Source organism: Tauraco erythrolophus, chromosome 7 (genome assembly GCF_009769465.1).
Source record: "Tauraco erythrolophus isolate bTauEry1 chromosome 7, bTauEry1.pri, whole genome shotgun sequence".
In the NCBI taxonomy this organism is placed as follows: Eukaryota; Metazoa; Chordata; class Aves; order Musophagiformes; family Musophagidae; genus Tauraco; species Tauraco erythrolophus.
This window is the reverse complement of record NC_141471.1, coordinates 33168778-33196272: the sequence shown is the minus strand read 5'-3', so window position 1 is coordinate 33196272 and position 27495 is coordinate 33168778. Positions and strand designations below refer to the sequence as shown.

Here is a 27495-nt window from a genome sequence, read left to right as displayed (position 1 = left end):
GAGAAACTGTACTTTTTCCCACAGAATAACATTTGTAATTTAGCATGTTGTCAGTTAGATAAAAATCATATCTAAATGTATTTAAAACATTCACCTATGTATTTAAAACAAAAGAACAGAAATTATGTGGAGTAAAAAAAACTTGTGCAGTCTTAATTTTTGAGCAAGTTTCTGTTATCAGTAATCTTCTTTAGTGTGCTATAGCTAATTGGGGCTCTGACATGTCTCGATGTTCATGTACTATCTGCAAAACTCAGATAGTATGTTCTGATAAAGGTGACCTCATTAGACGACATGTTTTCTTTTCCTTAAACAGTGTCATAAATATACATTACATTTGTTTAAGGCATCCTGTGTCTTTGAAGTCAGTTCAGTGTACAACAGTGTCAGCTCATTAACGTTGGATCAAAGTGTATATTAAACTTCTGATTAAACATCCCCTCTTTTGCAGCTAGAAATAAACACAATTATAACTTCTTCCTTCCTGGTGTTGGTTTAAGATTAACATTGCCCAATTTTAGTGAGTTCAACTGTTGCTCCTAGCCAGCTGGGTAAACAGACTTTAAGGAAATTAGGTGAAGTTTAGCATACAAGCCTTTTTTCATAGTGTTTAAAACTCCTTACATCTGTTCTAATTAACCTTTTTTTTGGCTGGCTGATGATTAGGTTTAATGTCTGTGTTACACCAGGCTTGTTTAACATTTCAACCAGTGCTGTCCTTGGGCAATTAAAAGCTGACAGTGTAAATACGTCAAGATAGCTGGAATTGAACTGCTTGGTGAGTACCTACGTACAAGAAATTTTAGTGGATATTTGTCTACCTTTAGTCTGTATCCAGGGCTAAACAGTAGCTGACTGTTCCATTGCCCAGTGACTCCTCCCTGCTTGAAAAGAGGAATCTGGAAAAGGAAAGAAGACCCATGGGTTGAGATAAGAACTATTTAATGATTGAAATAAAATAAAAATGAAAATAATAATAGCAATAATAATGTGTACAGACAGGTGATGTATGGTGCAGATGTTCACCACCCCTTGACCAATGTCCAGCCTGTTCCCAGCCAGTGATTCCAGAGCAAGAAAGTCCCAGAAACTGCCATCTTGGGGGAAGGAGAGAGAGAGTAGGCCTTGGGAGCAGAATGATGAGCAAGACCCTCCAGGGACAATGGCCATGGAGGAAGAGAGAGTGAGAGAGACAAAATGGGGCCTGTCCCCCACAAACTTTCCAATTTATAGTGAGCATGATGTTACATGGTATGGAATACTTATTTGCTAATTTCAGTGTCAGTCTCCCTGGCCACGCTTCCCCCAGGTTCTTGGACGTCTGGGTCATTAGCAAAAAATAAGTTCAGAAGTCTTGAGCACACTAGGTACTGCATACCACGGCTAGCTGCAAACTAAAAGTGTCTTATCAACTCTGTTGTCACCGACTCAGGTGCTGCAGTCTTTTTAGAAATGCAGCTTACTTTAGATATGTAACTTCTCTGAACAGACAATTGATTCTATAATTCTGTTCCAGTGAAACAAGGACAGAATATCACTAATGAGCATCAAAGATGGCGTGTCCATAATGACTATGAATTTTGATATTCCCCCTCACCCCCAAAATTCAAAATAAGATAATTTAAGAATTATTTTTATTGTTTAAAAAAAGGAAGATACCTGCCAGAAAGAAGGTAACCTTTTTTCTTCAGCCTTAATCTCTAATGGATATACAGCCCACGTTGTGAATTGTACTTGTTTGTCGATAGAAGAAATGGGTAGAAGGATTCCTGTCCCCACCACAGCACTGCCACGCAAATTATGTATATGCTACATGGTAGAGTGTGGGTGAAAGCGTGATATGCCTTGGACTCAAGCTTGTGTTTCTGCATGATGATGAGAGTACTTCTACCTTTATTGTGGTCTGCTACTTTTCACTGAGTCATCCTGGTTGTCCTGTAGTCCTGACTGCATGCCATATCTGGTCTTTCAAGTGAAGTGTGCGGCTGAGGTGCTGGTTTGAGGGGGCTTTTGGATGTGACATTAACAAAAGGAGTTATGGGGACAGATGGTGACAGTTTTGAGTTGAACCCAAGCAGCCAGACTGCTGCCTTGCATTGCTGTACAGCAGGTAGGTGAGTTCTTGGTGCAGAATGAGGTTATGAACTCTGTGGACTAGGTGCAGGCTTGAATCATTTCAGTCTGGAAATTTGGCTAGTTTGGGCTTGAACATGTGTTCACATGGAAGTTTAGAAAACTTTGCAGGTATGGCCAAATTGTAGCCATCAACTGTACTTCTGTGTAGGAGTGGTAGCTTATAGTTAGTCATTACTTTGTGTATCTGTCACGTTTTGAGGTCAAAACGACCAGTCTATCAGCTCCCAAGTCAGGTGAGACCCTTGGGTCCGACTGCCCCTGCCCTCTTTATGGCAGCTCAGCAGGTCGGAGGGTGATTTGTCTGACTTATTGTGGGATCCGTCACTAATAGACAAACAGGAGGTAATTTGGCCAGTATACCAGCTCCCAAGTTAGGCGAGACCCTTGGGCCCGACTCCCCCTGCCCTCTCTTGGCAGCTCAGTAGGTCGGAGGGTGATTCGCCCACTTATTAAGGGACCGTCACTAGTAGTACTATGGGCCAACTCCTTATAATAATTCAAAAGTTTCCGGAAACATGCATATATATATATTTGTGACAGAATACAGGTTCGAGGATAGCCGGTGATAGTGACTGACTACAAAAACAACTTTAATTGAAATACTGCAGTGATGATATAAAACGATTACTGATCAGTGATAATATTAAATAGCTAGCAAGATGTTAGTAAGTAATTAAGTAAGTGCACATAACACAGAGTTCTTACCCAATAGGCGTCCCTATGGGGGGGAGAAGAGAGGTTCAGCCCGTCGACTGATCCCAGACGTTCCGATGGGGGGGCTTCTCCCTAACATCCCCTTTGTTTGCTGCCATTTTATACCTTTTTCGTATCTTTTAGGTGGAGCTCGAGTGACTCTAGTCATACATAACTTTTATTAGGATTGGTGTAAATTTCTCTCGTGAGGGGTGTTCACTAATTGGGATTGGTGTAAATTGCTCGTTTGAGGGGTGGTCGCAGCTCGGAGGCGGGTGGAGGTGTGACTTAGTAGCTGAAGGACACAATTTCGCCATCACTGCTGATGCAGCGGTTGTGATTCACTTTCCTTGATGGCATTTTTATGGTTATCTTTACCAGGCGCCTCTCATCCCTGATAACAGGGATGAGCCGTGATACCTCCGTACCACTCTACTCCCCATTTCAAGGGTACTGCGTGGGCCTTGTTCGTTGTTTCTTGTCCCCGATAACAGGGATGAGCCATGATACTTTCGTATCACTCTCCTCCCCATTTCAAGGATATTGAGGCCTTGTTTGTTCCTGAGAGCAGCAGCTGTGTTTCATGTCAGAGCTGCTCTAATATTAGCTGAATTCTGGGGAACAATATTCTCCCATTCCCCTCCAATTTCAGTCATTTTCCCACAGTATCAATCTTTTGCATCCAAATAGATGCCAATTTGCCAGAATTTCTGTAGATTGAAGGAGAAAATAGTCTAAGTCTTCCATCTCTGCAGCAGAATTATAAAACTTTTCAATGAGATTACAGCTTTTGGTTACAGAGAATATAAAATGTAGCCCTAGACAACAGCTGGCTACAAAATGTGGAAAAGGAAAAGAAAAAGAAACATAAGAAAAAAGGATGTGATATTTCAATACAATACTTTGAATGTGCATTGGAAGAAATTCTCCAATTGCTTTATTTTACAAAGACAATTATACGACTTTGTTTTATTAGATATTCTCTCCTTCAGATTTACAATATAAAAGATTTGAAAAGAACATCCTTTTAAATATGTGAAATATTTTAATCTTTTAATTGAGTTTTTAAATTTTGCTTTGAAGATTCCGTTTGTTTGATAGATTTGAAACAAGAAATCTTTCAGTAGAGACAATTCTTCTAACTTAAATGCTAATTACTGAGTGTGGCTGAAGCATGTTGATTACTATAGATACAATTAGGTTGAATGCAGATGTCTGTATAGAAATGCATGTTTCTACCTGTTTCATGCATCACAGATACTGTGTTTATTTCTGTATTTTTTTGTACTGTAGATGGCTGTGAATGCCCTTCATGGCAAGTAGTTTGATCTGTGTAAAAGAATACTTTCCCTGTAGTAACATGTGGAAACAGTTTGATGGAATAAAATGAGAAGAAATTAATCATAGTTATTCTGAGCTTCTTTTGCTGGTTCATAGCCAGACCTAATTTAGACTGAAATCCTTAGGAGATGGTAGTGTTTGGTAACATATAAATAATCTTCCACCTAATAAAAAACATTCCAGGACATATTTGTAAACTGTTAGATACCTAACTTGTCTAAACTAACATTGATTGTTATTGTTATGTAGTTAAACAGTATCCTAATGCAATCCTTGTCTTCATGTAAAAGCAAGATAAAATTGTTTGTACATTTACCAAATTTACCTCTACAAAATTGACTTTAATGGAGTTCCAACATGGATATATTTGTCCTACCAAGTGTGACTAGCCCCACAATCTCCAGTGTACAGTTTCAGAGAAGTTAGCTGGTTTGAAGTGATGAAAATATTTCTTGTATGCTTCTATATGTAGTGTATATGTGCAAGACAAGTTTATTTTTTCTAAGGCAGGGTAGCTAAATTATTTGGGAGTCTCGATTCAGTACTATTTTGCTTATCTGAGTTGAAAATAATTCTGATTAAAGAATTAAGATTAATAAATATGAATATTGAGAAAACGTGAGAATAGGGACATTCTTTTAAAGATAGCACTCATAAACTATGCTTCTATGTGTTTGACATCAGGGCTATTCCTAAGTAAATTTAAAACTTTGAATCTAATGGTTAGGATGATTGAAAGATAAAATGTCCATTTACTTAATGCTGCTAGACCTCTGAGAAGATAGAAAGTATAGGGAAAATGAATTTCAGGGGAGACAGAGGCTATGAATGGACAAGAAAAGTATTGGTGGTGTAATTAAAATGTAGAAGGCATTTATGCTAGAAGGATGAAGAGTCTGATCATTTAGGACAAGACTTTGTAAAGTTTTAGGCTGTGATTCCTACTTGCTTCAAGTTCAGGGTTGCAAACTGGCTGTATAAGTGAACTTTGTGGGTCTGCACTAGTACTTGGGGCCTACTGGGGACAGGGGATGTAACATACCTTTTTGTTGTTGTAATGACACCCTGCACAATCTGTGGTTGTCTGAGCTTGTTACCAGACTGTTGTAAAACAAAAGGAATTGTAGTTGTGGCATTTTTTTGTAAGGATTTTATGCCACTGCAATTTTTTGCTCTTTCTGGTCCGTATCATTCAACTTGTTGAGCTCTGCAGCTATTTAACATTGTTCTGTTTCAACTCTGGCCACAACAAATGACCAGATCAGTGACACGGGGGTGTTGGGTTTTGTGCTCTTTTGGAGCTTCTAACTTTTTGATAACTTGTTCTTGGTAGGTTGTATTCTTGATATGGAGTGTTAGTCTTGGCTGAATAATGCCCTGTGATTTGAGAGTATTTGTAACCTGGGTCATTTCTTGCCTGTGATATAAACTCCATCTCCCTCGCTAATCCTTTCTGAAACTTTAATGGGTTCTTTTTTTTAAAAGAAAATGAGAATTTTCAGGTTTTATGACTATTCAGTTAAAATACGCTATACTGCATTGTGTTAGCCAGGTTGCTATGTTGTGTGTAGGCTTCTATGGCCTAAATATTCCTGCTTCATTTTGTAATAAAAGTTTCTATCAATACTGCTTGGATTTTGCTGTCCTCAAACTGTGTTGTCTGATCTTAAAACATACTCTGGTTATGTATTCACTGAATACACTCATCTCAACAATTTCTTGTCAGAATAAAAGTATGATAAAATGAGAACAACACAGGGTTACTGTTTAGTGGAATTGTGGATTAGTACACCTTGAATCTATTGAAAATGCTTATGATACCCTATTATACTGACCTGTATGATGCACTTCATTCTCTACCTTTTTTCCAGTCACCATCGAATCTTTACGTCTTGAATGTACAACTGAACACAAAACTGAGAACCTCTTTGTAAACCTTTTTGATTTGTGCTGCTTAAAATGGGTTATAAAAGACACCAGTTGTTTTTAAAAGCATCTCGAGGCTGACTTGGTTTTCAGCAGATGGATGGATGAGGTTGCTTCTGAGAGATACCAGTCTGTCACTGCTACTGAAGTTGAATAGAATTCTGCCTTCTCAGGACACTTTAGGATTGTTTTAAGGAAATGATATGATTAACAATGCTTTTTTGTTCTGGTATTTTGTGTGCAAAAGAAAACTAGTCAGCAGTATTTGTTTCAATGTCTGTTATGCTATGAAAGAATATTTTAAGAGCTTGCCCACAGATATTTTGGTACTTTAACTAATTGATTTAACAAAATATGCAAAACCAGAGGAAAGATGTTGTCACGTTTTGAGGTCAAAAGACCAGTCTATCAGCTCCCAAGTCAGGCGAGACCCTTGGGTCCGACTCCCCCTGCCTTCTCTTGGCAGCTCAGTAGGTCGGAGGGTGATTCGTCTGACTTATTGTGGGATCCGTCACTAATAGACAAACAGGAGGTAATTTGGCCAGTATACCAGCTCCCAAGTTAGGTGAGACCCTTGGGTCCGACTCCCCCTGCCTTCTCTTGGCAGCTCAGTAGGTCGGAGGGTGATTCGCCCACTTAATAAGGGATCGTCACTAGTAGTACTATGGGCCAACTCCTTATAATAATTCAAAAGTTTCCGGAAACATGCATATATATTTTATTTGTGACAGAATACAGGTTCGAGGATAGCCGGTGATAGTGACTGACTACAAAAACAACTTTAATTGAAATACTGCAGTGATAATATAAAACGATTACTGATCAGTGATAATATTAAATAGCTAGCAAGATGTTAGTAAGTAATTAAGTAAGTGCACATAACAGAGTTCTTACCCAATAGGTGTCCCTATGGGGGGGAGAAGAGAGGTTCAGCCCATCGACTGATCCCAGACGTTCCGATGGGGGGGCTTCTCCCTAACATCCCCTTTGTTTGCTGCTATTTTAGACTTTTTTCATATCTTTTAGGTGGAGCTCGAGTGACTCTAGTCATACATAACTTTTATTAGGATTGGTGTAAATTTCTCTCGTGAGAGGTGTTCACAAATTAGGATTGGTGTAAATTGCTTGTTTGAGGGGTGGTCGCAGCTCGGAGGCGGGTGGAGGTGTGACTTAGTAGCTGAAGGACACAATTTCGCCATCACTGCTGAGACAGCGGTTGTGATTCACTTCCCTCAATGGCATTTTTATGGTTATCTTTACCAGGCGCCTCTCATCCCTGATACAGGGATGAGCCGTGGTACCTCCGTACCACTCTGCTCCCCATGTCAAGGGTATTGCGTGGGCCTTGTTCGTTGTTTCTTGTCCCCGATAACAGGGCTGAGCCATGATACCTTCGTATCACTCTCCTCCCCATTTCAAGGATATTGAGGCCCTGTTTGTTCCTGAGAGCAGCAGCTGTGCTTCATGTCAGAGCTGCTCTAATATTAGCTGAATTCTGGGGAACAATATTCTCCCATTCCCCTCCAATTTCAGTCGTTTTCCCACAGATGTGTGTGCGTTTCCTGGACATGTCAGGTTCACTAAAACTAGTGCTTGACTGTCTTTGGAGTGGATTGGCTTGAAGGCTGTAAAGTGGAATTAGTATAGTAAATGGAATGAAGTGTGAATGTAAAAATTTAAAGAAATTCAGTTTAACTATGCATTAACTATCCACTTCACGTTCAAGAAGTGTGTGTAATGTATTTTGTGTATGATTTTGAAAGAAAATCTACTTGAGATCTGGGTAAAAATGATTAGAATTTGAAAGATGAGTAGTCTGAGTAGGGAATTACTAGTATATGAGCCAGGCACTTGCTTTAGACTCGCAGGTTTTGTGGTAGACTAATTCAAAGTGTAAAAAAGATCTGTAAAACCATAGTGACATTAAGAAGTTCTTATTTTAAATGAGGACAGATTTTCTTCGTTTTATTCTTTTTTTTTAAATTCGTGTCTGAACCTCTTGCCTGAGAGCCAGGCCAAATACCTGTATGTTCCTGACATAAATAGCAAGTCAAAGCTTCTCAAATTAGAACAAATAAAATTCACATACCTGAGACTCATTATATGCTCTTTACTAATACGGAAATAGTTCTTTGTTACTGATTTATAACCAGACAAATAGTATGAAAATTCCTTGCAAAGAATAAAATATTTGGTGTTGTAACTGAGTAGATGGAGACTAGCTGGATGATTGTGTTCTTCACTTATACCCCACAGTCATCAGGGGCAAAAGCCTCTTTAGATACAGTAGTACCTTGTTGTATTTTTGGCCCTACTGTGCTTTAATGTTTAAGTTTCTGAACTAAAAAAAAATATAGTCTGTAGCCCTGTGTTAAGTACCTAAATTCCCTGTGCAAGACTCATAAGAGTGGGATTCAGAAAGGGCGTTATGCTGAGTAGGGTGGACACTTGTGCTTACCAGAAGGAAACACTGCTGTGTGTAAGCCACCTTGGGTTTGGCAGCTGTGTTGTCATATGCCAACTAGAGAATGTCACCAGAAATACTGCAGATGCAGTTTCCTGTGTTAGGGGCTCAACTCTCCTATCCCATATGAAAACAATGCAGGGCATACAAAGGCCAATATTTTCTTTATTTGATCCCAGTTTCACCCAGTCTGAAAGTGGCCTTAGGAAATGATGTAGTTCTTCCATCACAGAGGTGGTAGACTCAGTCCTGTGTTGGGTCACCTCACTTGGTTGAGGGAGCTCATGTCTGTGTGCTGAGACAGTGAAAGATTCTGCAGAAAGGTGAGCCAGTACTGAGCGAAACAACTAACCAGTCTGTATCTTGTCTGAGGATTTCAAGGCTTCAGCTCAGTGCTGCTCCTTAGCAAATATGCTCTGGCTCATGGATTCATGGCTGTTGGACCCCAGCTGCTCATACCAGGAAAGTTTTCTGTGCAGTAGAAACTTCCTGCCTTTAGTAAGTGCTAGAGCTCTGCATTCTGCTTTTAGAGCATAGAGCAGTCATGGACTGAGTTGTCTTTTTTTTGGAATAAAAGCTTTGTTGTTGTTTTTTTAAAAAAAAAATCAAAAGACTCCCAGTTATCCTATTACTGTGTTCATAGAATTTCCCTCCCTCGCATGATCAGAAGTCTGCCATAAGTCTTATTCTTTGTATTGAACTCCATGTTTTCAGTCAGTACCAGGTATAGTTTGAGTGGACTTGCTGGAGAAGACATCTTACTGTGCCCAACTTGAGATTTTTCACTGAAACGGAGGGAAGGTAAGGGAGAAACTCTCAGCCTGCCACACTGGAATCAGTTTCTGGGGTCATATAAAGCAAAACTGTAGTTGTTTGAAAAATGCCGTTTGTTACATTTTAGGTGCCATAAAGCTTTCAGTTACTTGAGAAGTTAATTGAGTTTTTTAGAAATGATGTGTTTGGATTTATTAGAAATTAGATCTTGAAGATCATCTTCTGGTAGAGCTAGGCCTCAGCAGAGCAGGAGATGTGGTTCAGTATTGTCACAAAGATACAAATACAGACATTCATGTTTTTTTATTATGCAATAAACCAGATGTCAAGAAAACAATGTGTTTCAGAGCTCTTTTAAGAACATAATTGAGAATTTCATTTTATTCAGAGTTGTAGTTTGTTTTTTTGTTCCTCCAAATGTGTGTTTCACTTGTGAGATTTGGTTATGCAAGTCACATTGTATTCTTTTGGCCTGTTTTATGCTTAAAATGTAACATGACATGATTGTTAAAAACTGATAAAATACTGGATCAGGCTAAGAAATCCTCTTTTGCTGACTGGTTTGCTGGAATGGTAACTGTTTCAAAAAAAAAATTCAAATAGACTTAACTAATTACAGAAAAGCTGTGGCTAGCATGCTGCTCTGTCTTTTTTCCCATTACCTTCTAATTTTACAATTTTTTTGTGTGTGTATGACCAATTAAAATATGACAGGAGAGCAAAATAACAGTCCAAATGCCCAGCAGCTGAGATATAGAGGTAATAATCCATATCCTGGAATCATAGGAAATAGAGAGGGGGCAAATTGCAGAAAATTTAGTCTCTTCTTCTGCTTGTGCACAGCTCTTCCTCAAAGTGCATCTGTTAAATTTACTCCTTATTTAATACATTGATATATTATTAAGATTATAGTGGAGTTTAGTCTTCTCAGTTTTTTTCTATTACAGAAGTAAAATTGATTGGAGTGCACCCTCAGCAAGTTCGCCGATGACACCAAGCTGTGTGGTGCCGTTGACATGCTGGAAGGGAGGGATGCCATCCAGAGGGACCTTGACAGGCTGGAGAGGTGGGCCCGTACCAACCTCATGAAGTTTAACCAGGCCAAGTGCAAGGTCCTACATCTGGGTCATGGCAATCCCAGGCACAAATACAGACTGGGCGGAGAATGGATCGTGAGCAGCCCTGAGGAGAAGGACTTGGGAGTACTGGTGGACGAGAAGCTCAATATGAGCCGGCAATGTGCTCTTGCGGCCCAGAAGGCCAACCGCGTCCTGGGCTGCATCAAGAGGAGCGTGGCCAGCAGGTCGAGGGAGGTGATTCTCCCCCTCTACTCTGCCCTCGTGAGACCTCACTTGGAGTATTGCGTCCAGTTCTGGAGTCCCCAACATAAGAAGGACATGGACCAGTTGGAGAGGGTCCAGAGGAGGGCCACGAAGATGATAAGAGGGCTGGAGCACCTTTCCTATGAGGACAGGCTGAAAGAGTTGGGGCTGTTCAGCCTGGAGAAGAGGAGGCTCCGGGGTGACCTTATAGCGGTCTTCCAGTACCTCAAGGAGGCCTACAAGAAAGATGGGGAGAGGCTGTTCAGGAGGGCCAGTTGTGATAGGACAAGGGGTAATGGTTTTAAAATAGAGGGAGGTAGATTCAGGTTGGATATTAGGAAAAAATTTTTTACCATGAGAGTTGTAGAACACTGGAACAGGTTGCCCAGAGAGGTGGTGGATGCTCCATCCCTGGAGACGTTCAAGGCCCGGTTGGATGAGGCCCTGAGCAACCTGATCTAGTTGGAGATATCCCTGTTCCTTGCAGGGGGGTTGGACTAGATGACCTTTGAAGGTCCCTTCCAGTCCTAACGATTCTATGATTCTATGATCCTGCCTAGGACAGAAGGATGGACTAGATGATGTCTCAAGGTCTTTTACAGACAGTTGAGCCAGCAATGTGCGCTTGCAGCCCAGAAAACCAACCGTATCCTAGGCTGCATCCAAAGAAGCATGGCCAGCAGGTCGAGAGAGGTGATTCTGCCCCTCTACTCTGTGCTCGTGAGACCCCACCTGGAATACTGCATTCGACTCTGGGGCCCCTAACATAAGAAGGACATGGAGCTGTTGGAGCGGGTCCAGAGGAGGGCCACAAATTTGATCTGAGGGCTGGAGCACCTCTCCTATGGAGACAGGCTGAGAGAGTTGGGGTTGTTCAGCCTGGGGAAGAAGAGGCTCCGGGGACATCTTTTAGCAGTTTTCCAGTACCTAAAGGGGTCCTACAAGAAAGCTGGAGAGGGACTTTTGACAAGGGCATGGAGTGCTAGGACAAGGGACAATGACTTTAAACTGAAAGAGGGCAGATTGAGATTAGCTATAGGGAAGAAATTTTTCACTGTAAGGGTGGTGAGGCATTGGAACAGGTTTCCCAGAGAAGTTGTGGCTGCCCCATCTGTGGAAGTGTTGAAGGCCACGTTGGATGAGGCTTTGAGTAACCTGATTTAGTGGAAGGTGTCCCTGCCCATGGCAGGGGGATTGGAAGTAGATGATCTTTAAGGTCCCTTCCAAACCAAATCATTCTATCATTCTGTGATTTCATAGTTCTCACTGATCTTTCTGTACCATGGTGTTCAAGGCCAGGTTGGATGAGGCTTTGGGCAACCTGGTGTAGTGGAAGGTGTCCCTGCCCATGGCAGGGGGTTGGAACTAGATGATCTTTGAGGTCCCTTCCAACCTAAACCATTCTATGATTCTATGTTTTGCCTTTGGATGATAGTGTTTTGCTCCATGTAGTGTTTTATATAGCTATCTCTTCCCATGTATTAGAAAGAAAAAGTGCTTTTCTGATATTGGGAAAGTGATTCAGATATTTGTGAATCTTTTGAATCTTTTCTCTCCCTTCTCCCTGCCCTGATAGATCGTGCATCTCAGAACTCTTGGACATGAGAAATTGGTTCACATCTCTGTCCTCATTCTGTACAAGAATGAACTAGAAGCTATATTTTAGAGCTCATAAAGTGCTCAACACTTGGACTGCGTTCCTCTTTGTTTTACTGTTCAGTAGTGTGAAAGGGGGAGGGAAGACAACTAGCTCTTCCAAGAGGGGAAAAAAAAACACTTTGGACTCAATTGTGGTGTCTTGTTCTGCCACTGTGTGCCTATCCAAGGTCAGAGATCTTGTTAAGAATGAACAAGACTCTATGTATGCGGGCAGGATTTGGCAACAGAAGATAAATGAAATCAACAGTAACAATGTTTTTATTTTATGTGATGAGACCTATTTTTTTCTGCATCTGAGCTTATCAGACCTCAGAAGATACTCTGTGACTGCAGTGAATAATGTCAGAATTCACCATTGGGAGTGGTTTTCTAGGTGTACTGGTTTAAGATGTTGGATAATTCCAAATATTTTGGAATAGCATCAGTTATTCTTTTTTATTATTCTTAAACATGGATAATAAACAGTATAGTGTAAGGAAGCCATTCTCAGTGGTTGGCAGTGTTAGGGACCATGCTTTTTGCCCTGTGATTTGATAAGCAATGTTCTGCCATTGCATCCTTTTCTTCATTATTGTATGGACAAGTCTTGTCCCAGTTACCTTTAGCTTCATATAAAGTTCACATGAGTATTTGATAAGTGATAATGAAGTGTGGGTAACTTTCTGGTATCAAAATGACTAAAACTAGCTAGCAGAGTTGTGTTTCAGAGGTGCCATAGATCTTTAATACTATATATTGATGAAAAGAGCAAAGATACATGTTTAATTGGTTTCAGATCTAAGCAAATGCAAAACTGAAATATAAGCATTTAAGTATCTGTTCTGGGGCACAGTACTGCTGTATATTGGATACTTTCTAATATATGTACTGTGTTCCCAGTGATTTCACTGGTAAGTGTGGTTGCTCAGTATTTCACAGGGTGAATTCAACGTGGAGAAACAAACTCAATTTTTCGAAACTTTTCTTGTTGCTTATTTCTGAGCAGTTTAGCCAAATCGCAATCTGTGAAAGCAATGAGTGTTATGGATTGTCAAGACCTCTCAGATGTGTCTCCTGCTGTTTGATATCTGAATAGGCCTAGAACTGTCCTCACAGAGGTTACCTAATATATATGTAAAAAAGTCTGAAAAACAAACATCTCAGATCTGTGCATGTATCTGTGGTAGATGTTTATGAAGAACTTTAGATTAAATTCTTTTTGTAAATTGACCCTCAGTGTTTACTTATACAGTCTTCCATTGCTATATTCATATTAAAAGTCTCATACAGGCTAAGTAGTATGATTTATGCATTATGAGATATATAAAAGATAAATAAGTAGAAAATGTGTTTTAAAGGTCTTACTTTTTTGAATGCCACTATCTGATATACATTAATATTAATAACATTTAGGCCTCTCTTTGTATTTTGTTCCATAGGCAGCAGGAGCAATTCGTCCTCTAGTTTCTACTGTTATTGCCTCTACTGCAGATGGCTGTTTAGACCACTCATTGGAACGTGCTAGGTACAGAGCGAGTGAAATGCCTCAGGCTTTCTTGTTTGATATTATTTATGAAGCATACCAACAGGTAAGACTTTTGAGACTTTTGAAGACTTTCTGACATTTACTTTAGTTAGAAATAAAGTTATCTCTTTTTTTTCTTATCTCAAAAATAGAGGTTCCGCATTTATTTCAGATCCCATCAAACTGTATGCATACTACTTCCCCTGTAGTCTTTTGACGAAAATGCTTCATCACTCTAATCTATTTGAGTTTTTCAATTACCAAACTGCCAAATAGAAGAGAGGGTGAGGTGTCTAAACTATTGAAAAGACGGATTTGCTTTAATTTTTATTGCATGTTAAATAGATTACTTAAGTGAATGGGTTAATGTGTTTGAAGTTAGGTGTGTATTAAGTATGTATTGCTGACTGAGTATCCAAGAGTTTTGGATGCATAGTGTAATAATGATATTATAATAAGAATTTGAAAGGACAGACTGTTCTAAAATACTGGGATAATATTAACTTAATACATACAGGTAAGTAGTGTTTCATTTGTTTTGTGTTGCATATATGTTGTACATCATTTAGTGGCTGAAAATAATATATACTTAGTCTCTGTTGTAATTCTCCATTTTTTTCCTAATATATTGTTTTAACATAATCTTTATTTAAGAAAGCAAAAATTGAGGCAGTGTATTAAACCCTGTCTCTTTTGCCTTTATCCCTCTTGAAGACTGCTTTCGTTTGCCTCGCCCTACATTCACAGTTTGCTGGAAACACTCCAGGCTTTCGGCTCAGTATTCTACTTCCTTTTCATTCATCACCTTGAGGAAATTGCCTGTCCTCCAGGTGTCTTCCAGACTGACTGGAAGCAGAGTATTTCTTCATTTGTCACTTGGAAGGAATTACTTTTCACTCCAGTAATGCTGACAGTCATGCTTCCCATCAGTCTTTCATTCTAGAGTAAACAAGCCCAAATTACTGATATTCACCTACAGATAGTACATAGCTTAGAATTCACCAACAACAGAACAAATATGTGGACAGGTAACGAAGAAGAAACAGCTGCTTAATTGCTCAGTAATTATTTTACTTGGAAATGTTGCCACAAATTCCATGTCATACCGTTTATGCTTGATACTTGAAGCTATTCTTAGATGCTGATGATGAAGCCTGTCCAAGATGAAGAGCTACTCAAGTGATTGGACTAGCTCCAACCTTTTTATTTCTGATAGGAAATGGAGTGATGTTCTTGGTGTATGTGATAACACACAACTCATACTTCTAAGTGAGCCTCTAGCTTGAATGTAGTGGGCAAACTCATGATGAAGGCAGCATATATGTGCATGAAACACATCTCGAGACAACAGCTACTGTTGGTTATAAAACTGGTTTTTTTTTCTTGTTAATGTGTTATATTTAATTGCATGTTTGTGTTGTTTCTCAAAAAAACCCACCCTGAAACCAAACCCCTATTTTTTTCCTACTGTGATTGCTTAGTTTGCAGCTCAGTAGAGCTGGCAAATACATAAAAAGCTTTTGCCATAAATGCCTTACTCAAAAGGCAACTATATTTGCAGTCCCTGTGCTCCTCTGGATAGTGTTCTTCTCACATGTGCATTCCATCAGTCTTCTTTTTGTACCCTTGCTCTTTCAAGGGTACAAAACCACCAAAGTTGTTAGCAGGCAACCAAGGCTATGGTTCCTTGTCCCCAGTTCCCTTTGCGCTGGCTACATTCTGGTCATGTAAATGCTCTGTGCCTTGCAGCTCTGGGAAGGATAACACTTTGCTAAACCTCTCAACTCATATTGTTTGCTAATTATTTATGTTTCAATGGTGCCTAGCTGTCCAAGTCAAGGATTAAGACCCTATTGTTCTGGGAACTGTACAAACAAATAAAGAAAAGATAATTAATTGTTGTCCTGAAAAACTTAGTCAAGCTACTGTAGGACATGTCAGATTTTTGTAGGGCTGGATGCAGCTTGTGATGCTTTCTAAATATTAACATATCTCTCATTAGTTTCCACAACAACCTTGTGAAGTAGGTAAGTATCATTGTACAGATAAACAAACAAAAAATTTGTTACTTATGTTGCAAGTCATTGACAAAGCTGGGAATGGAATTAATTTAGGCTGACTGGTCATGGGATCATGATCCCACTCCTGTGTATTTTATACAGTTGTGACCTTTATGCAACGACAGTGTGGGGAAAACAAGAGTCAGACATGCATTCCTTAGAAAGAAACTATCCATTGAAATACTGCTTCAAATAACATAGGCTTTTCAGTTACATTGTGGGTAATGTGGAATACTGCTTTTAAACTCTGTCTGTATTTAAATGCATCATCTCACGTGAGTAGGTAGATTTAGAGTTTACTTCCAGATGTGTTCTTTTTCATGAAAGTAAGATCTCTGAGTATCGTGACCACTAAGTTGCAACCTCCAGTTAAAGATCACTTCTCTGATCCTTGCAGGTTTACCATGTATAGCCTTTTTTGCTCCTCTTGTCTGGTACCAATCTGGGCAGAGCAGGCTAGTGCTCCTTCTCCTTGGAGTACACGCCTTGTACATAAAATTAATTGAAGTAGATAAAACAAATGCTAAAGATCGGCTTACAATATTATCTTAAAATATATGTATGCTACAGTGAATTATTTTTCCATTTGGTGCCCAAAATCCAGCACAGATTTTGAGGACTTTCACTCAGGTTGTTTGCATATGTGTCATTGTGATGCATCTAATTTTTGGATGCTGAATCTCTGTTTAGTTTTCACTCTTACCTCTTCTCTGTTGCCTAGAACATACGTATTCCAAACAGATCTTCTTTGTTCAGATATGTGTTGCTTTCTGGTTTAACTGTGACGATGTCAAAATTTCTGACATCATAACTATTAACTTCTCAGCTTTATAGTAGTGCTGTTGAAACCTTTTATGTTTTGTGGCTCAAAAATTACATGCACTCTGTTGTCTTTGTAATGACTTTGAGAGCTCATTAAAACAAACATTCTTCATCACTTGCATATCTGATACTTAAGTCCACTTTAACAGGGCTTTTCAAAAGTTAAAACTCAGTACTTTTATTTTTTTAATGTGATTTTTCTGGCTTTGAGTTTTCCTTATTACAACCAGTTTGTCAAAAAAAGAAAGAATGTTGGACTGGAAGTGACATCAAATTAGAGTCTGTTTGGTCAATTACCCAGAAACGGGATTAAGTGTTTCATCCATTATCTCTGAAGTATGCTATGAAATAATTTCTATTGTGTTTCTAATTTTTGCTCATGTTGTATGAGAGAACTAGCTATGCAAAAAGGTATGCATTATATTGTTTTCAAAAGGTTTGCTGCCAATAGTCACATCTCCTTTTGCTACGTGTGTTAACTAATCTTCTGTTCTTTGGGGTGATCCTCCTCTCACAATTCCATAATGTTTCTTGATCCTGGAGGGGAAATTATTTCATCTTTCTACTCTGCTATTGTAAGGAAGCCAAGGACTTCCACCTGCAAAGTAAGGTTGATTTGTTTGGGTTTAATCCCCGGAGAAGTAAATAAATCTGAAATGGAAAGAGCAATCTGAAAAATATTGGTGAGGTGCTAGATACTACTAAGTCTTCTGGTGGTTAATTTTGAATAATTTGTTTAACTATACAAAACAATAGTATATATTTCTGAAAATATTTCCTTGAAAATCTCAGATTTTTTTCAGTTAGCATCTATTTTAACATCAATGAGTGGTGGATGCAACTTTTTTTGGTATATCTGTGTATATGCTTGAGGCGAGGGAAAAGATATTAAAATGTCCCATATTTTTACTTTTTTATTGGTGGAATGCAAGCAGTCTGAGAACCATTGTTGTTTCTTGGCGAAAGATGAATTGGGAGTACTTTGTGTCTGTCTTTTTGTGGTGCAGCAAGTAAGTGGAGGTACAACAGGGAAGGGAAAGCTTTTCAGTGGTGTTCTACCTGAAATGATAATTGCGACCATGCAGCAGGATCAGAAGACCACTGTTCAGGAAATAGCTCCTCCTTCCACTCCAGAATAGTGATACTGTTTTTTAACGTTTTTAAAGTTTCTCTTAACATTGTTATACATTTTACTTTTAACTCAGGGTATCTCTTGGTCCCTGTATTGGACATCACATAAGCCAAACTAAAAACATTTAAAGTCAATATTGAAATTAAGCAACTGTTCAGAGCCCACAACAGCCAGTGGAGCTAAAATGATGTCTCGGTCTGAAGAGACCTCGCTACTCCAACTTAGGTGTCATTAGGTAGAGCACTTAGCTATAATAAATGAATAGGCGTAATGGGATTTTGGCAGATACAGGCACCTACCCTGTATGTAACGCTGCTTAATGCTTTCTGTTGCAAGTCTCTGTGTTCAGTTGGCTGTATGAAGCATGGGAAAACAGCTGTTTACTTCTGTTTCAGTGAAGTATTCTGATGCTTCTGCTTTGTAGCAGGACTTTGGAGTTTAGCATTGGGATGGTCCTGAGGTGAGAAAAGGATGATTTATACAGGCCTCCTTACATATGCCTGAGTTTACTCTGTCACTCATCATATATATGCCTCCTCACCTCATAAACTTGTGAAGTACAGCACCACTTTCATGCTGTTCAGTTTGTTAAATTTATAAAAATCTATAAAAGTTACAGCTTTTATTTTTTTGGGGTGCATGCTTGACACAAGGCTGACAAGTGACAGATGCAAACAACTGCAAGGGGAGAAAGAACTGTATTTATAATGCGTGTGGTATCTCGCAGGCAGGAGGCTTTACCTTAGCCAGGGGTTTTACTTGAGATGTTTGGTAAAAGGCCACATAAATGTGCTAAGGGGATAAAAGTGACGTTGCACCAGTGCTCATAGTTCTGGTAAGCCCTAATTTGTGAGTTCTTGTTTCCTGCACAGTGTCGTGAACCATACCACTAGCCTTCAGTAAATGTGAGTAGTGGACAAATAAAACTTTTTAAAATGAAAGTCTCTAATAACTAGTAAAACCTGTGCAAAAGTTGTAAAATTGCAGAGGCTGTGATTGAATTCGGTTCTAACCTACTTGGGACAAAATTAGCCAGTTGGATTTTTTTTTTCCTTTAGGTTAATAAGAATTAGATTCCTGATCTTTGGAAATGCATGTTTCTCTTGCATTCTTATTGGCCCTAAGGGAAATCCAAAAAGTTTAAGTGTTAATGGAAAATCCTCCCTTTCCAAACATAGCAAATAAAGGATAAATTCCTTAGATCAGACTTGTTCATTTTTGCTTACGGTAGTTTCATGTTTCTGTTCAGCTTTTTAAATTAAATAGGAGCAAATGCAAAGAATGATCTTGTAAGCCTGGGAGGACGATGGTGGGAAGACTTCATGTACTAGAAGTCAAGTGTTCCCCTGGAGCAGTATGTTTTAAGGAATTAGAGTATCAGGAAGTCAGGTAGACTACCTTTTTCCTTTAATCAGAGTAGGCTAAGACTGATTTCTGTACTGCCTGTTTCTGACATATTGTGAAATGCACAGAGGTGTCAGATCTTTTGTCTTTAACACAAAACATCTTGTGTCGCGTCACGTTAGTGTACAAAGTAACACAACCACGATATACAAAGACTGAAATACCCAAACTTAACAAAGCTTTGTGTATTTGAAATATATCTCCAAAAGTAAGATGTAATTAAGTTCCTGCTATCTTGCAGGAACAATTAAAAAGCTTTGCATTTCCTGAGCTGGCAGAGAAACCACTGAAAATGGAAGCAGGAGAGGAGTGGTATGTGGAAGACTGACTAGCTTCTATGTCAGAGATGTAAACAAAAGGCCTAGGGAAGATGATATGAAGGTTAGACAGTAGTCAGCATGAATGCTAGGGATACAGTAGAATTGCTCACCAATGTCACGAGCCTGGTGAAGCCAAGGATCTTGTAAAAGGGAAGAGCTACACACAGCTGAAGAACGGGTGAGATGTGTTGGAAGGCTATTCTGCAGGAATCCTTCACATATGGATGGCATGGCCAAGTGTGATCACTATTTAGAGTAGTAGGTTTATGATAATCTTCATTTTAAAAAATAATTTTGATACACAATTGTTTTCCCGATAATCTTTTATACATTGTTTTGCAGGTAGCCTCAAGGACTTCTGTACCTGGAAAAATTTATGACAAAAGCTACACCATTTTTTTAGTTGTTTGTATTGCATATGTAGTTAGTTTAATCATCTGTTTACTATAAACCTTTTGTAGATTATGGAAGTTTATATTTAGCTAATCAGAACAACAAAGCTGAAATAAAAAAAGTAGGAACAGGAAGCAGGAGTGTTCATTGAAGGAGGATGAGCTTCAACATGTTTAGAGATGTTTCTCTGATGCTTGTCTATAACCTCTTACAGATATCAACATAGAACAGACTGACCTTAGGCATTCTATGTAATCTGTGTAGAAACTATGTAGAGATAAGTACTTTTTGGGACTACACTGAATTAATACTTCTGTTCATACCCAACATTGCCCACTTTTTGGATAATAAGCAATCAGATTTACTTATGGAAGGTTACAACATCTGCCTGCATAGGAGAGGGCTGCTATATATAAGCATAGTAATGACAAGATACAAAATAAGTCTGTCAGGGAGAAGCATGGAAATACTTTGATGCTAAATTCTGGGAGGCAGATGTTCTTCCACTCCCCAAAAAAATCATTACAAGATGTCCTCAGATGAAGTTCAGATGGGGAGAAGAGATACTCTGCAAACTGTCCAACCCGGTCCTCAGTAGAAGAAAAGGAAATCCCAAAATTGTTCTCATCTAACAAACCCCTGAGAATGTTCAGGGAAGATTTTGCCAGAGTAAGGAAGGAAATTGGCAATTGTTAGACCCATTGTTCAAGTATTTGCTCAAAGTATTTTCTTTTCTGTATGTAAATAATAGGGAGTGTATTCCATGTGGATTTTGTAAACTTCTAAAGTGCTTTTTGAAAAGGCACAACATTACTGGGATTCTTCTTCAAACATGTGTGAAGCATTTTAATGTCCTCTGTAGTGGGGAAGTGGAGTCAGCTGTAGCAGTTTAGTAATTTTTTGGCATAGGTCAGACAAGTCCTTTGAGGCAAAATGTCTAGACCGACTTGGGGATTTTCCTGTGGGTTCATTCTCTGTTAAAGAAATCAATGTCTGTCAAATTAACATTGCCAGGAGCAACAGGCAAGAAAATGAACAGTAGTGGACAAATTGTTGACTAAAACCTTGGCAACTTTGGGAGCAAGGGTCAGATTCAGAAGAAGGACTGAAAGGTCAAAATGTAAGTGGGGCAGAATTTGGGCATTTAAGTCTGATGCTGGAATCCTGAAAAGAAACACTGCTCACTTCCCTTCTAAGACTAAAGATATCTGAATCTTCAAGGCACCTCAACTTTTTCCTTTTTTTAACATTCAACAAATATGAAACCCTGTGTATGCCAAGGAATCTAAGTTGTGGCAGGGCTGAACAGCTTAATATTTACCTTATGTAAACATTCACTTAGAGGAAAAAAAAATTTGCCTGATGCTATTCAATCCTGAATTGGTGATATGGGTCAGATCTGTTAGGTTTTGTAGCATAAAAACACTGAAGAAGAGATCACTATTGTTTTTAACATACGACAAAAAGAGTGTAAGATACATTTAAAAGATGTGACACTTTTTTTAAAGACACAGGTCAAGAAACAACCCATTAAAGTTTATGATAAAATCTATGTATTATGTTGTAAGCATGATCAGTTTACCTCATTCTTCTTAAAATGTATTTTGCGGTTTCTGTACGCTCTGGTTGTGTGTATGGAGATACACTTCCTTTTCCACCATTCCCAGCTTTGGTCACACGTTTTGCTTTTGTATTTTAGAGTTATATGTTCAAGTCTTCTAAACATCTGCCATATCATTGTGTTTTTCTTAATTCTGTATTCCAGTTTGTGTCTGTAGATTTTCTTCCTCCTCATCAACTGTGTTCTGAAATACCGAATCAAATACTTAGATGAGACTTGTGAATTAGACGAGAGCCAGCTAAAATAGTAGTAATCCACTAGTTGTATGATTTGCATGAAGACAGTACTACAAGCCAATGCTCTTCCTTGTATGGAGTCCTAAGGATAGCATACTTCCATCTCCCTATGCAATGCAATAGGTAATTACTGTTTTTGTGTAACTACGTATTTGGTCGGTCCAAGTCAACCTACTTGACTGAATAGTAAAATTGCGTGGATTATTTCAGTTTGAAATTTCTGCTCCAATTGTTTTCATGGTATAATAAAACAGATTTTAATTAGATGTATAATAGTATCAAGATGGGGCATATCTGTGAGTTTTTCAATGTGCAACTAAGCATATGAAATAAGCTAACAAAGGAGGTCTTTCTGCTGATTCGTCCTTGAGTCAATAGGATTTTAGATCTGATTGTTTGACAAGGAAATCTGTGTAGCTCCTAAATGTTGAAAGAAGACGACCTAGTACCTGATTTCTCCTTACATGAGAAGTTTTCACTTTATTAACAGCACCCTTTCATTGTTGTGGTCCATTTTGGCTTGGATTTTATCTCTGGTTTTAGTCCCATCTGAAAAAATGATTTCTTTGGAACTTCAGTAGAACCTGAGTTCAGTTCCATTTCATTCCTACTGAAAATTGGCAATTTTTTTGTTTTGATGTGAAATTGCAATGGAGCTTATTTTTTTAATAACGTGGTTTTGCAGAAGACTTTATTTTGCCTTTCTTCATTCATCTTCAGGCTGATGCACACAGACTGTTGCTTAACTACAGGATTGTCAACCCCACCTACATGAGTATCCTAATTTGTACACTCTTCAAATTGTAATTCTGAGATGTTTTCCAAAGAGATTTTACAGGTACTTAATCTGGCATCTTTTTATCCAAGTGGCTTTGTCCTGAGATTTAGGGGAATAAGTGTGTTTTTTTTTTCCCTTCTCTGTCCTTAAAACCTATCCAATTCTACAGGATTCTTTTCAGGATAAATGTACTAAGTTAATTTTGTCAGTAATGCTTTCATTTACTCAAAACCTGAAGCTAGATTGGTGGTCTGTTGAGACAGCTATGCTAGTTTAGATAGCTCTGTACTTGATTAGTTCTTTGGCGCAATGGTAGAGCCAGGATATTGGATGAGTCCCCACCTTGCCCTAATTAATTTCTGCCACAAGAATGTTTGGATAAATTCTAATGCCTTGCATAAGAAAAAAATAAGATTGATTTTTTTCTAATGGGGTAATTACTTCCATTTTATGGCACTCCTCATCCTGTAGGATCTCAAAGCACTTTGCGAATTCACATATTAGCTCGTGGAACTGTTTGGTGCAGTAGTGCAAAGCTGCCACACCCTGGGTGAAATCTGGCATCTCTGTGGCAGTGAAAGGCGTTTTGTCTTCAGATACAGTTTGAAGGGTGTATATTAGCAAGACATAATGCAGTTATTCAAGTTGGAAATCAGGCTGGATTATGAGAGTATTGTTGTAAGTGTTACTGGATTTACCCCGATAAGTGTACTGTATCCAAAAAAAATCACCCGTTTGGCACAGACTCAAAAAATGCTGAATACTGAGCGAGAATCACTGTGTCCAGCGGATGGGAGACCACCCATCTAAATTGTCATCTGCTGCTTGTTTTGAGAGCTAAGGAGGATACAAGGTAATAATGTTAGAGACTTTAATCTCTTAGGTACTGACAGTTTAGTGTATTTAAAGGCAAGCAAAAAGGACCGTTTCTGATCTTGCATAATTTCAAGAGTTGTTTCTCTTAAGTAAATTGTTTCAAGAGTGAATAAGCCTATCTGTTCAAAAGAATTTAAAAGTAAAACATGCACTTTAACTTGGCCTGAATTTGGCTTACCTCTGCTTCTAAGCCTGATCAAATTCTCTTTTGGTTGCTCAATTTTAGAACTCAATATATGTAGAAGTCTCTTTACTGGGAGACTGTGAACAATCACTTCTTTACATTTTCTTAGAATATCCTAAATAATTTGTAGTTTTCTACACTGGGACAAGATTTTTTCTTTATCTTGCCCATAGAACTCTTTTCCAAGTGTTTTTTTTTTCAATTTACAAGAAAGTTTTTAAAGAGTAAACAATGAGTCCTAACACAGTCTTTTGACTACTGCTGTTGTGACATAAAATATTAACATTTTCTTATTTCTTCTTGACATTGTAACTAAAATATGACTTTTAAAAAAGCTAAAATTGCATGTGAGGTGTGAAGTTCCATGTTCAGCTGCATGCTCAAAATGGGTCTTGTGTCCTTTTTCTGATATCAGAAAAGTCAATAGTATCTCATGGTTACTGAGGACCTGTTTTATGAGATCAATCTGATTAATAACTAGCTCTTAGTTGCATCAGGTATTTCATCTTCATACCATTACCATTGTTTATTCTCACCTAGTTTGTATTCTCTCTTTATGCTAGTTTATGTGGGCTTTGTTGGAGTGACCTTAGGAATACATCTACTGGTGTGACACAAAGAGAGAAAGGCTGAGGTTTGTTTTTTGGTGATCTGTTATTGTTTCAGGATTGTATGTGTAAACTGGGACTTTCACCAGCAGTTATATTTATTCCAGTTGCCAGTGATATGGACACAGTGCATGTCTAGAGTCCTGACTGCTAGAGCACATTGTGTCCACACTGCAAATGATGTCCTTTTAGCTGGTACCCTTGGATATGGCTTTAATCTTGATTCCACCAGAAGGGAAATGACTTTGAACTCTCCAGCAGCACAGTCAAGTGTATTTCGTATGATTCTGAGTAGAGATTCAGGAAACACTTGCGCCAAAAAGAACCTGTCCTGGATGCTAGCTTAGTAATATTGACGCAACCCTTGACACTTGTTTGTGCCTACTGGTACCCTTCTTTCCTCAGCAAAGCACCTCCAGTTATTCTTGATTAAGTTTTTTTCCTTAATAGCAAAGCTGCACTTTCTTCCCCTCTCTCTACAGGTTGATGATAGTTTGTCTAGGAGAACATAGCAGACCTTATTCTCTAGAAGGACTGAATTATAGATTACTCTGGGTACGTAGGAGTTGGGGATCTCCCTCCAACTTTAAAACGGAACTAGAGTTTTTATGATTTTGATGTAAAGTCAAGCCCATGTACTTCTTTTACAGGATGATTGGTTTGTTTAGACCTCTCCTTTTGCAGAGACTGAAGCAGTAGCAGCCAGGATAAGATTAAGACTTTAAGGGTAGGCTTTAATGATAGACACACTATCATGAATAATCCTTTAGGATATCTGCAAGTATCTTAAGGCATGGATTTAAGAACGGAAAAGATAGTTCTTATACTTTCTTAAGAGAATTTTAAAACTTGATCTTCGTGTTTCTTTTATCCAGAGTCACTCTTAAGGCTGCTGGGGTTATCATAGCCTTGTGCTAGGATCTAGTCTTGTGATTGTATTTCAGCTTCTGTTTCCTTTTGAGGTCAGAGCTAGAAAATGAGTCAGTAAAATGGATATCTTTTCTAACTGTCTAGTTACCTTATTGCAGTGTTTTTCTTGCAGTGATTTCTTGATAAATCTAAATCAAGGTAAATGACACTTTTTCTTAGCAGTTTTGATAGAATGGGACACTGAAACCAAGGATTTTTTAATCTAGCTCATTAGACCTAGATCCTATCTTTTGGTCACAGAATCATGTGTGACTTGTTGCTTAGAAGAAAGTTGAAAGAACTTGTCCAAAATGGACAGACATATCCGCATCAAAATTGTATTGCTAGATCTTAAACAATGATTTTAATTTATGCTCAGAAGTGCAAACTTTGTCTGATATAAATTTGTTCTCTGCATCCATATGCATTTCTGAATCTTGCTGAGTTTCTGCTTTTACGTATTGTGACAGTGAGTTTTTTGAGCAAATTTGTGTTTGAAGAAAAGAAACAGAGTGGAGTTATTCCTAACCTTGCCTAGTAGCTGTATCTTTGAACAGTGATAGGGAAAGCAAATCTCATGTTGCCCACGCTGTGCATTTATGCTCCATGTTTTTGCCTATGGGACCACTACTGCTATTGCCTAGCAGCGAGTTGGGTGTAGAGAACAGTAATTGTCAGCCTCAACATAAAGAGAGATTATAAACTGCTTTTGAAGAAGTCTAGTAGAAAGAAAATAGAGAGCTGACTTGACTTGGGAGCTCTTGCGCCTATAGCAACCAACATCTTTGAATGGGCAGTCAGGAAGTATTCAGGGGATGTGATGGTAGAGTGCAGGGAAATCATGGTAGGTATGGACAGGGCACTTGCAGTTACTGCAGTGAAAGGCATTGGGATATAGATTCATAGATTTATAGATTACTAGGTTGGAAAAGACCTTAGAGATCATCCAGTCCAACCGTCCCTAATCCCCATTAAACCATATCCCCAAGTAGTTCATCCACCCTGTTCTTAAACACATCCAGGGATGGGGACTCAACCACCTCCCTGGGCAATCTATTCCAGTGGCTGACAACCCTTTCAGAGAAGAAATACTTCCTAACATCCAACCTGAATCTCCCCTGACTAAGCTTATACCCATTTCCTCTTGTTCTATCACCCATCACTAATGTAAAGAGCCCTTCCCCCACCTCCCCACCATCCCTTCTCAAGTATTTGTAGGTTGTAATCAGGTCTTCCCTCAGCCTCCTCTTCTCCAGGCTAAACAGCCCCAACTCCCTCAGCCGCTTCCCATAAGTTTTATTTTCCAGCCCCTTGACCAGTTTAGTCGCCCTTCTTTGGACTCGCTCCAGGAGCTCAATATCTCTCTTAAAGCAAGGGGCCCAAAACTGGACGCAATATTCCAGGTGCGGCCTCACCAGTGCCGAGTACAGGGGCAGGATCACTTCCCTGTTCCTGCTGGTCACACTATTCTTGATACACGCCAGTATCCCATTGGCCTTTTTGGCCACCTGGGCACACTGCTGGCTCATATCAAGCCAGTAGTCAACCAACACCCCCAGGTCCTTCTCCGCCAGGCAGCTCTCCAGCCACTCTTCCCCGAGCCTATAGCGATGCTTGGGGTTTTTATACCCCAAGTGAAGGACTCTGCACTTGGCCTTATTAAAGCTCATGCCATTGGCCTCAGCCCAATGATCCAGTCTGTTCAAATCCCTCTGAAGGGCCTCCCTACCCTCGAGCAGATCGACACAGCCTCCCAGCTTGGTGTCGTCCGCAAACTTACTGAGGATACATTCAATCCCCTCATCCAGGTCATTGATGAAGATGTTAAACAGAACTGGACCCAGCACTGAGCCCTGGGGAACCCCACTGGTGACCGGCCTCCAGTCGGATTTAGCCCCATTTACCACCACTCTTTGGGCCCGGCCATCCAGCCAGTTTTTAACCCAAAGGAGGGTGTGCCTATCCAGGCCAGCAGTTATCAGTTTCTCAACCAGAATACTATGAGAAACTGTATCAAAGGCTTTATTGAGGTCAAGGAAAACTACATCCACAGCCCTTGCCTCATCAACCAGGCGGGTCACCCCATCACAGAAGGTGATCAGGTTTGATTGGCAAGATCTGCCTTTCATAAACCCATGTTGACTGGGCCTGATCACCCGGTTAACCTGTATGTGCTCATTAATAGCACTCAAGATAACCTGTTCCATGACTTTGCCCGTCACCGAGGTCAGACTGACAGGCCTGTAGTTCCCCAGATCCTCCTTCCGCCCTTTTTTGTAAATGGGGGTAACATCTGCCTTAGGTACAGATCTGTAGAAAACCAGACTTGCTTA

General features: G+C 39.3%; 1 protein-coding gene across 1 annotated transcript in view; it reads left to right on the top strand.

The window, feature by feature from the left end:
• Positions 1 to 27495, top strand: part of CRPPA (CDP-L-ribitol pyrophosphorylase A) — a 124576-nt gene that overhangs the window by 14421 nt on the left and 82660 nt on the right. Inside the window, exon 3 of the mRNA XM_086614930.1 lies at positions 13734 to 13883. Within this exon, the coding sequence (XP_086471056.1) occupies positions 13734 to 13883 (150 nt within the window). The remainder of the gene's footprint in view (positions 1 to 13733; positions 13884 to 27495) is intronic.